This window comes from Chiloscyllium plagiosum, chromosome 7 (genome assembly GCF_004010195.1).
Source record: "Chiloscyllium plagiosum isolate BGI_BamShark_2017 chromosome 7, ASM401019v2, whole genome shotgun sequence".
Lineage (NCBI taxonomy): Eukaryota > Metazoa > Chordata > Chondrichthyes > Orectolobiformes > Hemiscylliidae > Chiloscyllium > Chiloscyllium plagiosum.
In genome coordinates this window covers 1,273,999-1,288,830 of record NC_057716.1, presented here as the reverse complement: position 1 = coordinate 1,288,830, position 14,832 = coordinate 1,273,999, and the positions used below count along the sequence as shown (strand labels likewise).

At 37.7% G+C, this 14,832-nt stretch overlaps 1 protein-coding gene across 1 annotated transcript; it reads left to right on the top strand.

Annotated features, from left to right (window-relative positions):
- Nucleotides 1–353: 353 nt before the first annotated feature.
- Nucleotides 354–7,595, top strand: mstnb (myostatin b). Its single transcript, XM_043692855.1, has 3 exons — nt 354–970; nt 2,737–3,110; nt 5,973–7,595. Exons 1-3 carry the CDS (start codon nt 565–567, stop codon nt 6,351–6,353), a joined length of 1,161 nt encoding a protein of 386 aa, XP_043548790.1. The 5' UTR covers nt 354–564; the 3' UTR covers nt 6,354–7,595.
- Nucleotides 7,596–14,832: the final 7,237 nt, after the last annotated feature.

The following is a 14,832-nucleotide window of genomic DNA, read 5'->3' as shown; positions in this document are numbered from 1 at the left end:
GTTACTGAATGAATGCGGTCTAACTTTCGGAAGACTGGACCATTCCATAATTACGAGGTGAAAGAGAGAGAGAGTGAGAGAGTGTATGAGGGAGAATCCGTCTCAACTGGGGAAAAGATGTTCCGTGAAAACTGTAGAAAATTGGAAACAAAGACTGAATATTACGCCTAGCAGTCGGGGATCGTGAGATTTGGCGTTCTGAAACGAAACATTTTCCGGAGTGTGAGTAAAGAGGATCACCTTACGATGCTTTGTGTGAATTGTTTCGGTTAACATTCATTGGAATAAACAGGCGATATAAACACACGAGCGAAGTTGAAAATAATGACGCTGCTTTGGCTGTGAGTGACAGAGAAGGGTCTCAGTTCTGACAGCTAGATTCTTTGTTGGCACAGCAGCCAATCGTTGATTTTTACGACACAATGGTGAAGCCAAAGTTGTGGTATAAAAAGCCGTGTTGGAATATATGAGATTTACCAGTGTGCTTGGCCATATCCCAGCCCAACAGGCTCTAGCAAACTTTTAACTGGAATCAGAAGAGGATTCACTTCAAGACCTGGGAACATGCAAACATCACAAGTGCTAATTTACCTGGCTCTCTTTGGTGCACTTGGTCGAGTAGGTGGTAGAGATGGTGCTCACGCGAATTTGACAGATATTAAAACGGAATCGCTAGAGAAAGGGCCAGACAGTGACTATAACGTGTCCGAGTGCTCGGCTTGTAGGTGGAGGAAGGAGAATAAGGCACTGAGACTGGAATCTATTAAATCGCAAATTCTGAGCAAACTGCGTCTCAAAGAAGCGCCCAACATTAGTCGGGATACAGTGAACCAACTTTTACCGAAAGCTCCTCCTCTCCAACAACTACTTGATCAATATGATATCCAAGGGGATGATAATAATGACGCCTTATTAGAAGAGGACGATTATCATGCTACAACTGAAACTCTCATCACCATGGCCACGGAGCGTAAGTAGGCCGGTATAAGTAACATATCAACAGTAAACTAACTTTTCTCCCCAAATAACAACTAATACAACATTTTAACTTGTACGATGCCATAATGTTTACACCATTTGCTCTCAATTGATAGACTAATATTGCTGGTTGTAGGTTATTATGTGTGTTGCACTTAAAGCAAACGGCACGACAAAGATTTTATTGGCCATGGAAATCGCGACCTCATTGTGATCTTTTCATCTATTCTGTTTCAAAAGGCTTCCCTTTCCTTTACAATACGCACCAACATACTAAGGTCGTAACTCACTTAACGAGAAGTGTAAACTTTAAGGGGAAAAAAGAATCTTTATTTGTCCACGTTATAGCTATTCAGAAGAACTCACAAACACGCTCTGTTGGAGTTAAGCAAGGAGATCTTAACTAGCAACAGTTTATAGTTCCTGTACACCTGAAACTTAGGAAACCGTGTTTATAACCGAGGACTATAAAAGCGCAATTTTTGAAGAGCTAACAATGCAAAACTTCATTTGCGCTATCAAATTATACTTTCGCTCAGGAGAAGTTATTATTCGCTGTAGGCGACCCTCTGAACCTTAGGCGAGTGAGGGCCTTGCAAACGGTTCCTCAAACTACTGCAGTGAAACAAATGAATGTAACTAATGAGGATTACGTGAGTTCTTCAGAAAGAGTTTTAATTACGCATTTGAGCAGTTTATGTTCTAACTTAAAACTCTGTGGTTTCCATCACTGTTCCCATAACAATGGTTTATATTTTTTTCAATATAGTTAACTGATTTTCTTCTTGCAAGGATGGCTGGGAAGAAAGATCCTATTGTCCCAAAGGCATATTAGTGTTCATTGTAGAGGAATAACTTAATAGCTACTAGCAAATGGTGTCATGACCTCACCGTGTCATTAGGGTCATTTTAACTGCAAAGCATGTGACGGGTAACTGCAGCTGCCTAAGTGCTCTGTCAGCCGGTGTTGGATACTAAGTGCTACATCTGCAAAAAATGGGAGATTAATATACACTCAAAAAAAATAAGATTGAGACCAATTTACAGTCGTGCACCCTTAAATGATTTTTATTAAAGAAAGGATGACCAAACGGATCAACAAACCTTCTCAATTATGGGTTGATTTTACTATCTTTTTGCCAAATACACATGTTGAACACATTACGATATATAATCGGTGTGTATATTTTATTGTATACCTCTATGTCGACCAATAATCACCAAACTACACCAAGAGTAGGTAAATGGGATTACTGTAGTTTGGTGTTTGTTGGTCTGCATAGCCATGGTGGGCCGAAGGGCCTGTTTCTATGTTGTATGATTATAACTCTGTATTGCGTTCAGTATCAATTGATTTCTGGCATATTGCAAGTGAAAATATAATTCGATCAGTCATTCAAACAGCTTAAATGTAAATAGAAATTAAATCTTACACCATAAACAGACGTTTCTTTTAATCCATTCATTCATTCATTTCTCTTTACAGAAATCAAAATGTGTGAAATGCTTGTTTCCATCAGATGCATTCCCCTAATTTGGATTTATTGTTAAGTCTGCTTTCACATTTAACCTTTACTCCCTTGTTTCAATAATGACTACCAAAATGAACCCCAAGATCTTCCTTGATTGTTAGTGTGCGTGCAATTTGCTTCATGAGGTCGAAATGATACTTAATTCGATTTTGTATTTGATGTATAATTCTTGAATAGATTGAAGTTACATCATTCACGTACACATTTTTAAACCTCTTTGTTCAAGCTGAACCTAGTGTCCAAGTCGATGACAAACCGAAATGTTGTTCCTTCAAGATCAGCCCCAAAATGCAGTTCAATAAAGTAGTCAAAGCCCATCTCTGGATATACCTGCGACCAGTGAAGCAAACGACGACAGTCTTCATGCAGATTCTGCGACTAAAGCCAGTCGGACAAGAATGGACTAACCACACACCCATTCGCTCTTTAAAATTCGACATTAACTCCGGCACTGGCCATTGGCAAAGTATAGACTTCAAACGTGTACTACAAAACTGGCTCAAGCAACCTGAATCGAACTGGGGCATCCAAATCAATGCGTCTGACATCAACGGTATCGATCTGGCTGTCACCTCCCCAGGAGTCGGGGAGGAAGGATTGGTGAGTAGCACTCCATTTCAACAATACGGATGGTATGGCAGTGACCCTTCCAATATTAATAAATAAAAGCCACACGAAACAAACCTAGCTTAACTACTAGTCGATATAATGAAACGTATTACGAAAACAATACCTATTTTATAAGAAACAATAACTACATTTTGTCTACGGGGTAAAATATTGTGAAGGTTTTTCAAATTAGGCTGTCTCAAAGTGGCCAAGATACTAAAGTTTCAGAACACATTCCTAGTGGAAAAATAAAGGGATTTTATTTTGGTCCACAAAGTTGCACAACCATTATACATTTACGAATGTAATTCCAGTTCACTTGTTTTCCAGGTTTTTATGGTTTAAATTTTGCATTTGTTGTTGTGTCTAATTATGTAAAATCAGACAAAGGCAATCATTATAGAATAATCTCAGCAGTCATTTATCAAAGTGTCATATTTGGCATATTGATTTATTGCAACGTTTCAAAACTGATACACATGGAAATGCGTGCAGTGTAATATTTTTCTGATCTGAATGATCCAAAACGACGAAAGAAGTGGAAGTCGATCTTTACAACTTTATGTGATGAACTTGTAAGAAAGTATTTTGTATCTGAGGAAAGTTAATGTGCAATGAAATCTGAAGTCGAATCATTTGTGGTTGAAAGGAACAACAATATACCTTTATGCCGTGTAGTTCCAAATTACAATATTGTTTAGTTTGATTAATTACAACGAATACAGTACAGTGCATTAGAAGGACGTAAACAACTTTAGGTGCATAATTTAATTTCCCAAATCTTACTATTAGCAAACACAATTTTCGATTGAGTTCAAACTACTTCACTAGAATGCCCCAAGAATATCCGAGGATAGAGTAATCTGCTAGCAAAAGACAGAAGTAAGAAAAGGACTGAAATACATAGTAAACCGTCATCACATATCTGAAAGTTAATTTCACAGGGAAACAACTATTTGGAAATAATAGGTATTAAAACAAAAGTTCATACAATCCAACTCCCTATCACGCAAAATGCGCGTATTAGTATTAAAAGTTCACACTTAGAATAAACTGCTGAATAGTTCACATTTTGCCACTAGACTATATCATGTGCTGCTCCAGATGGGTAGAAACATGTACAGATCTTTCACAGAAAAGCATTTCTGATGACATCACAAGCTGCGATATTCCTAAAATGTGGGGGCGTTGAGCAAAATTATCTGAACAGGAAACTGTTCCAAACCAGGGGGCAACATTTCATTTTAACAGATGGTCAAAAGGATCGTTCCATTAATAAATAAAGATCTCTACAGAGTGAGATAATGAAAACACGAAGAACTAGGGTTGCTATTCCAAGAGTAAGTCTCGAGCAGAAATGGCCTTCACCCAAACGATCGGATCTGCGAAGCGCTTAGTGGGAGTTGGGGGACAGAAGATGCATTTTAGGAGAACGTTACAGCATAATTTCGTTCTTATTTATGACAATGTTTTTTTTCTGACGTGATTTATTATATTGATTTTTCCCCGGCATAGTATTCACCACGTTTTGAAATAGTTTTGAAATTAGTTTTGTGACAGTTTTCCATGAACCTTATCGATATCCTAACGGTAATGCAATGTGGATGATAGAAAACGTTTCTTGAACTCTCTCAATAGTTTAGAAATAACTATAAAGTTTATAGTGGAGTGATTCCTTGCAGCAAATTTACGGGAAATACGTATGACCATTTCATAGTTAAACAAATCAAAGCAAAATACTGCGGATGTTGGAAATCTGAAATAAAAGCAGATAATGCTGTAGAAATTGACATCTTTTGTTCTCGGAGAAGTCGTAAAGTTAACCATGTTTCTTTCTCCACAGATGCTGCCAGTCCTGCTGAGTTTCTCGAGAAATTTCTTCTTTACTTGAGATGTTTGAAAAGTTTCAGCAGGACAGACAGCATCTGTGAAGTGAGAAGCAGGATTAGCATTTTGAGCCTTCTTAAGAACTGAAGACTTCAGTTTCTTGAGCATTTTCAAAATCAAACAAGTTTTTCTAGTAAGTGCAGGAACAGAAAATATCATAATTATAGCCAAAAGTTATTAATATCCACTCAGTATTTAAATAATGTAAGTATTCGAATTCGAATAATGCGCACTTTTATTTTCAAGATTAAATCCAGCATATTTAATTCAAATATGCTTCAATGTTTAATAACGGTTTTCGAAAATGACGATTGCATTTTTCCAAACGTCCAGGACCTTTAACATCCTTCTTACTTAGTATGTATGCATTTCTGTAGAATATTTGAACAAAATAGTAATAATAACTCACTATGCTGATTCCTTAGAAGCAAAGAAAAAGATCATTCTGTTCCAACGATTTAGAAATGAGCGATTCTAATTGCAAAATTAAGATTAAGCAGAGATAACACCAAAATGAATTGAAACCAAAATTGTATTTATCTAATTAGAGAAGAAAATTTGGATATCAAATAGCACGGTATCAAATATCAGATTTCGGTGTACTTTGCGTCCAACCCTGGCCATACAGTTAACTATACGGTAGATATTTATGTATATATTAAGGAACCAAGTATTTTGTGTAACTGTTTCGGGGAGGGTCAGACATTTGCACGCATACTGCCTGATTACTGACGCTTTTGATGGGATCTCCTGCGTTAGGTTTCTATCTGTCCATTGTTCCTGCATCCTTCGGTCTTTCCTTAAGAGCTTTAGTAGCTGCGTTGCGTAAGAGGAAAACTAAGGTGCTTCTACATTACAGGAAAAAACAGAAATGTAACTGTACTTTTACGGTTCCGAGATGTTGGAAATAGGGTGCTAGTGTTTGAGGTTAAGAGTTTACTTTAACAATTCCTTTTATATCAACAGCAACCGTTCCTCGAAGTAAAGGTAACGGAAACATCAAAACGGTCCAGAAGAAACCTTGGTCTTGACTGTGACGAACACTCGACTGAATCTCGCTGTTGTCGTTATCCCCTCACAGTGGACTTTGAGGCTTTCGGTTGGGACTGGATAATAGCACCCAAAAGATACAAAGCCAATTATTGTTCAGGACAATGCGAGTACATGTTCCTGCAAAAATTCCCTCATACCCATCTCGTACAGCAGGCCAATCCTAGAGGTTCGGCTGGACCCTGTTGCACCCCGACTAAGATGTCCCCTATTAATATGTTATATTTTAACGGAAGAGAACAAATCATCTATGGAAAAATACCAGCAATGGTAGTGGATCGCTGTGGTTGCTCTTGAGAACGACCAAAAAAAGACGTGATACGTCCCGACAACTGGACGAGCGAAATACGGTCGTGTCAACGATTTTCTGCATCACCCAGTACTGTGCAATAGGCAAAGAAGAGATTGTATTTGTGTTGCTCCCACCCAAAAGAAAGTAATAACACGGGCCGAACGAGAACAGCAAGATTCCAACACACATATTGAATTCAACGGTCCAGTCCACTGTTCCATTTCAAACAAGAGGAGCCAGTATACATTTCTAGCAAGACAGAACATCCCATACAAATTCATCCAAATCATAATATGTATGAACAATTCCAATCCCAGCTTTGATGAATTGGTTAAAAGTATAAGAGGTATTCGGTAATAGAAAAAAAAGTGCCATTGCATGTTCTTAAAATAGTCCAGAAACTTTCTGGCATAGACTTGACACTTAATTTCTCAGCTCAGAGAATTACTTGGCATCGGCCAACATAAAAACAATATTCGTGTATTTTCAGCAGATATTAACATTCGACTTCAATATTTAACTCTGTTCAGATAAACAGGAGCATTTACATTATCATGTCGTCTGAACAACTCTAAACTTGAATTTTATGCATTGGCATTATGGGACAGATGGACTGTCTTTCGAAGCTAACAGAAGCACTATGTCTGTGGACAATGTTTAAGGCAAAATGGACAGGATACCACAAGTCTGATAAGTGTTAAGACCCTGTTTGAATTCTGCCTTGGCAACAATACAGTTTGCACTACGGCAAGCCAATAGAGAGAACTGAATTGGTTGCTACAAAGTTGTAAAAACTGAATTTGATATGACTGCGTATGTTCGTTGAATAATGTGTACATGGCATTCATTTTGTAAATGTTTTCTTTTTTTTCCTTTTCATCTTTTTCCATGGTTGGTATGATATAACATGCCTACCAAGAGCAAGATTTGATACAACTTACGTTATGTGCTCATTGAATAAAGGTGCTTGCTTTTGCTGTATCTGAAGTTAAATACTCAATAGTATGAAAGAAAGTAACTGATGAATTGAACCGAATATGGGCAATATGCGATATCGCAATGGGTGCACTGTGGTGGTGATCTTTTTTCTTGAAGTCCAAGAAAGGTAACAGTGGTTGATGACAGAATAGAGTCTCTTGTAGAATAAGACATTGTACAAAGTCATTCTTGTACATTATTCGGCTCGGGTCATTATATCATTCACGTTAAAAGCAATTATTTTATTAAATATACGATTTTAAAACTCACTATTTTGCAAGACCTTTTGATTTTATTTTGGAATGTACAGTGTAACAGATCATCTGAAGGTCTTTCCAAATACTGCATGCATAATAACTGTATCAATTAAGAGGGCGTTGCTCAGCAAGTTGGTCAAATGTTCAGACTCAAAAATATTCCCACACTCTTCATTCATCCTTGTGAATAACATCTGTTTGAATTAACTGGAATCTTTTCAATCTGCATTACGATTCCCATCAAGACCGACAAAACACTGGGTCACTGGCCCAAGCAGTCCAGAGCCCCAGCTAAATTAAATCGCGTGGCACAAAAATTGCATACTTCCTTATTTCAAGCATATATACAGCATAGAGAGAGGTAGAATATACAATATAATAGAATACATTCATTCAAATCAAATCTTTAAAACAATTGTATTGCAGGGAAATAATCGCAATTCTAGGTTTATGAAACAAACATTTGTCTTACGATCATTGAATTAGCAACTGATAAAATTGGTGTCCAAGTTTCAACTAGTATCCCTTTTATGCATTATGGGAACATGAATAGCAAATTCGGATGTTGTAATTTTCAGCAAAATCAGAAACGTTTTAACGATTACCTTAGAACTGGTAACTCAAACAAAACTAAACTGGTTCAAAAATAACCTTTCATATTATTGATGTTATTTGTATTATGGGCTCGAACCCTCTGGGTTTGTTTAAAGTTTCTAGAGGTTACATCTGACACGCCTGGACTCTTAAAACAGAAAGAAACACATCTCAAGAACTACTTGTATTTAATTTTAGCTGAGAACTTTCGTTTGTTAGTTCTAACAGTTTTTGTTATTGGGTAAAGGCCAAGTTTAGGTCTGGTCTTGTCGTGTGATGCAACATTTTAAAAAAAAGAATAGACTTTGTAACCTTACTCAGCTTTCAAACCAAGTGTAGCTAAATCGAAATGCTAATTCAGAAGACTGAGTAATGAACATAAATAGTGACTTCCACTGATCTGTAGCATCAATGACAGTGCAAATTTCTGTTCCATAATAATAGTATCAATACCGGACCTCCTCTCCTTACCCACATAGAAATATTTGACATTCATTGACAGGCGCGGTGGGTCAAGAGGATATCAAAAAGTATCTATTTCTCTGACGGGTTCACCTGAAAAATATTTTCCGTCAAGGTTTGAAATTGTTTGCTGAATATTACTAAAATACCAAAAAAAAGGTATTGGCAATTTATACGATCACATTATTATCCTTTTAAATAAATACTATTTCAGATAAATTTGCACATTGTGTTGAATACGTTGCAATAAGCAAGTAAGAGGGTACCAGTTCTCCAGCAGTTCCATAACAATAAATTAATCAAAGTTAACCAAATTTGGAGATATTGCGCTTTACAAGGCATATTATCGCTGCAAGTCCTAGTCATATAAGCCTGGTGGCCCCGGTATATTCCAGAAGACTGTCAAAGTTCCAGTTCATGTTGTTCATCTCTATTTTTCGTACTTCAGAAATGTGACTTTCTCGCTGTGCACTGCTAGCAGTAACACCGTTACATAAAATAGACACTGCCTTTAAGTGAGTAAACATGCCGAATGTTACATCTCCCCAGCACGATTTGTGCAAGTCGCCAGCTCCTTAGGACACTTCAAGCCGATCCTCAACCAACCTCACTCTTGTCGAGTCGCAACTCGAAATGATCGGCTAACTAAATATACAGTTTAGAAAAGTACTCACACAGAGCTAATGGAATAATCCCTTGCTATCTTCTTCGTACTATAACAAATGTGGAACAGGGAAATTCAAGCAAACACATCCTTTCCCTTTACATTCTATTGGCAATTCGGCTGTTCCTCTTTATCTGAGACCAACACCTTCTCTCGCCCCCTGGCCCTTCTCGGCAGCTTCTCCGCCACCCTGCAGGTGCGCACCCCCCAGTGCGCGCCACCGGCACACGTGCCCGCGCATACCTTAGCGCGTCCCCGCTCGCGCTTGTGAGGGCCCCGGCTGCGCGTGGCTGCTGACTATTGACAGGTGGGACCACCACGTGGTGTGTCCCAGCTGAGCGAATGGCGACACGTGCTCGCAATGGGTGATGTCAGGCTTAATTGGCAATATTTGGATCCTACTCTTCCTCTTTCCTTCCTGCCCATCGACTGTGCTTACGTGGTGCCCTTAAAAAAGGAAAGGCATTTAATGTCTATCAGGTTTGGTTTTGGCATTCCCTAGTACATTGCTGGCATTAGTCAAGAGGGTAAGCAATACGGTTGCTAAATTTAGATGTACATTGAAAATCTTGCGAGATGCTTAAGTAAACGTTTTCTTTCCCTTAAAGGGGAAAACATGAAAAAAATCTTGAATCCTTGATTTCTGCTTAGAAATGAGTAATCCAAGTGAATTCTGATGCAGTTCATGTGTTCTTGATTGATTTGCAAGTATTTAAGCAGTTATGAACAATGCGATGTTGAAGCTGTCCAGAAGAACGTAAGGGAAATAAACTATACATCTATATGCCATTACAAGTGTGGCAACACTTTTCAATTCTTCCTTTTTCTTAGGCTAGTGTTAAACTATGTTAATGTTAGTTCATGTTAAGTTAGTAAATATGGAAGCTATCCTTAAAAGTTGAGTTGTATGTCAGATTTTAGAATAAACTTCTTTCACAAATAGAACTCATGGACAATATGGTTTGCTTGCGTGGTTGAATCAGTTACTAAGGTGGGATTTAATTGTTTTTACTGTGAGAAATGAAGTATATCTTGAATAGATTTGTTCAAGTCTATTCTGACCTATTAAATATATTGCCACATTCATAATGCTTTTTGTAATTCAAGCTTCAGATTAGAGAACACAACATTTCAAATAATTTTAACCCCAAAATCCAAGCATTAGGATTACTTCAAAAATGCTTGAGAATAGACTTTAATACTTTTGTTTTCTGTCAATATTTCATGGATCAATAAATTGTCTTTTTAAAATAAATTATTGAAAAAAAGCAGCAGTTTAATCACTCATCGGTTATTTATTAATTGAGTTTCTGATATCAGCTGGATAGTTTGAGGAGATGTCAATTGAAATTAACACGTTTCTTCTAAGAGGCAGAGAAAATTGTAGAGCAAGCTAACCTTCAACATTTTCATCTGATGTGTGGCGACAGGTTGTAATGAAAATTGGCACTGCCTGAAATAAGAGTATTTGTCTCAGTTATGGAGGATTCTACAGGACAAAGCCAAAATTAATTTTAGCTTTAAAAAAACATTTGTGCAGAGTATTAGACTTTAATAAGTATATACAACTGTCTTTTCATGTATCGGCAAAATTTGTGTTTGCAAACACTGTATTCAGTGAATTCTGGTAATGAGACAGGAAATCTATCAAGACCATGGTTCACCAATGGCTTCACATTTTTACAAAGTCTTTGTTCTTCACTGATTATTAAGTCAAATTAAACACCTTTCTAATTTTGGAATTTTATGGCAATGTTATAATGTTCCAAATCAGATGCAGGATAGGTTAGATACTGATTAAAATCTTATTACAACTTCCAAATTATAAATAGTTTAGAATCAAATTGTTCATAAATGTTAATATATATGTTTGGAATAGGTGGAACTAGAATCCAGGCCTCCTGACTCAAAGGTAGGAACACTACCACTGCAATACAAGAGCTCTCACTTTCAAATTGTATTCCAATCTCAGAAAAAAAACAATTTCTTACTGGAACTACGTGAATGCTTCAGTTCCTTACATCAGTCATTCTTACATATCTTTCCAAGTGTAATTGCTAATTTGTGCCAAATTATCATCAATCTTGTGCTATGGACGCCCACTCTCAAAATTGAGTTGAGTAAGCTGAATGCATATTGCATTGGTCATTTCACAAAGAGAGGAGACAATCATTTATTAATCTTGACATGGTTTGAACTCTCAAGAGTTAAGTTGGCAGTATGTTAACCTGCCAGTTTGTACTGGTGTGACATTAAAATAACACAAATGTTCATAACAGCACAAACAACTTACACTTATCACATTAATACTTCTCAGGATCTTCAAATGAATGTTATCATACTAAATTTGAATCTAATTACATATGGAGATTAAATGAAAGGTGATCAAAAGCTTAGACATTGAGGTACATTTTAAGAAATATCTTAAAGAAAGAGAGAGAACTACAAAGGTTGAGAAAGGGAATTCAAAAGGTTGATTAGTTGAAGGCACAGCTACCATTGGTGAGGAGGTGAAACTGGGGATGTAGAAAAGGCCAGAATTGGATAAGGGGAGACAATTTAGAGAATCTTAGCATGGCAGTAGGAGATTCCAAGATTAGAAAGGGATGAAGTGATGAACAGATTTGAAAACAAGGATGAGAATTTTAAAAGTGGAACCATTCTAGACTGGGAGCTAATGTCAGTCAGCAAAACCTGGGAGGAACAGTGACATAGCAGTAGCATAATGCTGAAACTTTTATGTTCTTTGGATATATAAAGTTACACAGATTCTGCAAATGCCCAAAAATATTCTGAGTAGCAATGAATCCAAATTATTCACTCCTTGGACTAATTTCATCTGACTGGCAGCTTTCTGTCTCTAAGACAATAATCTGCATTATGGTTGTCCACTCTGTGTTAAGTATTGATTGGAGTGGCTCAGAAGCCCCACTCTGGGGGGGTAGTCTCTGATGCATTTACTGCAGAGGAAGGCAATGAGTCTAGATGATGCATGTTTCGTTGGTCTCCATTTTCTTCAGGCTTTCTTCTCAGCTAGCTGAACATTTTATTTCTCCTCACCTCTTCCACTGCCCTTCAGACAGCTTCTTGAGGTCCTGGTAGTAAGCGACTGTCTCCAATTGCTAGTGTTAACACCTGCCATCTTCACATTTACAGCTTAGATTAGATTACTTACAATGTGGAAACTGGCCCTTCAGCCCAACAAGTCCACACTGACCCACCAAAGCGCAATCCAGCCAGATCCATTCCCCTACATTTACACCTTCACCTAACACTATGGACAATTTAGCATGGCCAATTCACCTAACCTGCACATTTTTGGACTGTGGGAGGAAACCGGAGCACTCGGATGAAACCCATGCAGACACTAGGAGAATGTACAAACTCCACACACAGTCGCCTGAGGTGGGAATTGAACCTGGGTCTCTGGCGCTGTGAGGCAGCAGTGCTAACTGCTGTGCCACTGTGCCACCCACATGGCAACCATGTATTTATGGCAACTATGCTTATAGCAGAGGTGTAGATGTGCAGGAAGTGTACCCCAGTTGTCAATTCACCCTAACAAAATTCTTTGTGTATATGGCCATTCTCCATCTGATGAAGGTGGTCAAGCCAGTGCAGGCATCATAGGTTTAGCAGAGTATATGCTGATTGGAATTACAAATGAAAGCAAAAGTGGTCTTCTCTGGTTTGAAGCTAACATCTCTATGATATGAGCTAAAAATGTGTTGCTGGAAAAGCGCAGCAGGTCAGGCAGCGTCCAAGGAGCAGGAGAATCAACGTTTCGGCATGAGCCTTTCTTCAGGAATCTCTATGATATGACCTGTCATTGAAGCCAAGTGGTCCACTCTCCTTAATTGCATGTGAGATCCAAGTGAGAAGACATTGATTGCTTTAAAGCTGTTCACCACCAGTTTCAATAAACTGTTAGTGAACTGGATGGAACACTACGTTGAATTGTAGTCGAGAGCAAACACCATCAACAAGGAAGCCTCACTGAGAGCCTGCCTGCTTGGCAGAGCTTTATATTGAATCCATAATGGATGAGTTTAACGATACTGTTTACTCACTTGCTTTCAGCAAAGGTGTAGGTGCTGATTCTATATGAGCATCAAGTCCAGAAAACTAATATTCCAGCATTTGCTCAATCTTCTTTGACTTTGCCTCGAGCCCCCATCACCACTCCGGCAATGCAATGTCCCAGGATATGTGCGATGTGCATAATGTGACCCTGTATGAAACCAAGGATGGTAGCAGCAATTCCAAAAATGATTTGAAATGTTTCCTTATTGAGCAGTGTTTGAGAATTCATTGCCCTGTTGCCACTGTCAGACTACAGAATCTGGCTGAATAGCTACCATGAATCCAGGTATGGTCTCAGAACTAGAGGATTTACAATTGTCATGATCCCAGACTGGTAGAAACAAGAGAAATCCTATCACCTGAATATGCACTTAATTTCTAATAAGGTTGAACATGCACTAATAAAAATATCTGCCTGTAGGAAACTTTTCCAGTTCTAAAGGGACATAATATTGTAATTTGGCAGTCCAATGTAGCAAACCTGATGTAGATGTTTGCACTGATACTGTATTGCACTAATTCCGTAGATTAAGAATGGCTCATTAATTGGCATTAGCTGGATGTTACAATAAAACAATATCTCCAGCACTTACCTGCATATTAGTGCTGGTAGGCTCAGGTGTTAGCTGTGACAGCTAGCATGCTGTAATGATTTCAGTGCCAGCCATTCTGCATTAGTTTTGTGAAGGCAACACATTGAAAATAAACTGGTAGCCAACTTGTTAACTTGCTATGCTGTTCTGCACATATCATCCAATTTTATTTTTCTCCATAACAAACTACTTTAGATTACACTTGATTTTTATAAATTCGGAATTGAATTTGGTTCTCACAATGCATGAAGGCAAACTGGAACTAAGCCCATTAAATCTGATAAAATAGTGCGAGCCTTCACAAACAATCCTATAGTTACACATTCCCAAAAATGAGTTTTCCTCAAATAGTTTAATGAGTGTTAAAAGTTTCAGTAGCCTTGTAACATGGCTTGTGATAGAAGGTGGCATTTATTTATGACATTATTGCTAGATTTATATTTCAAACAGTTGTCAACTTGAAACAAAACTCTCCCTGCACAGATAAATGGGTAATTTTATTAACAGCTGTACTTTCAAGTTGTTGCAATGTTAACCATGAGAAAACTATCTACTTAATGCACTTGTAATTTTTAAATAAAAACTTTTCTGAATAGAAAGATAACTCCTCAACATAAAAACATTGTTAACATAGACAATGACAAAAAATTGTTTAATCTTTAACTGCAATAGAGTTGACTGTTAAAGAAAATATTGTTCTATGTTACTAATGTTGGCAAAGGGAATGTGGGCAATTCATTTTTAATCTTAGGGAAACCCAACCAGCACTGAAACCTAAATCAAAAATGTAAGGAAAGCTCAACTCAAGAAGCACCCCATCTCCAATGTTTCTTCCTTCTTGTCACATCTGCCA

Excerpts from the sequence above, each read along its gene's own strand:
- mstnb (XM_043692855.1), top strand. The coding sequence starts at position 565 with ATGCAAACATCACAAGTGCTAATTTACCTGGCTCTCTTTGGTGCACTT. Across the intron at positions 971-2,736 it reads CATCACCATGGCCACGGAGC|CTGAACCTAGTGTCCAAGTC; the intron begins GTAAGTAGGCCG and ends TCTTTGTTCAAG. Across the intron at positions 3,111-5,972 it reads GAGTCGGGGAGGAAGGATTG|CAACCGTTCCTCGAAGTAAA; the intron begins GTGAGTAGCACT and ends TTATATCAACAG.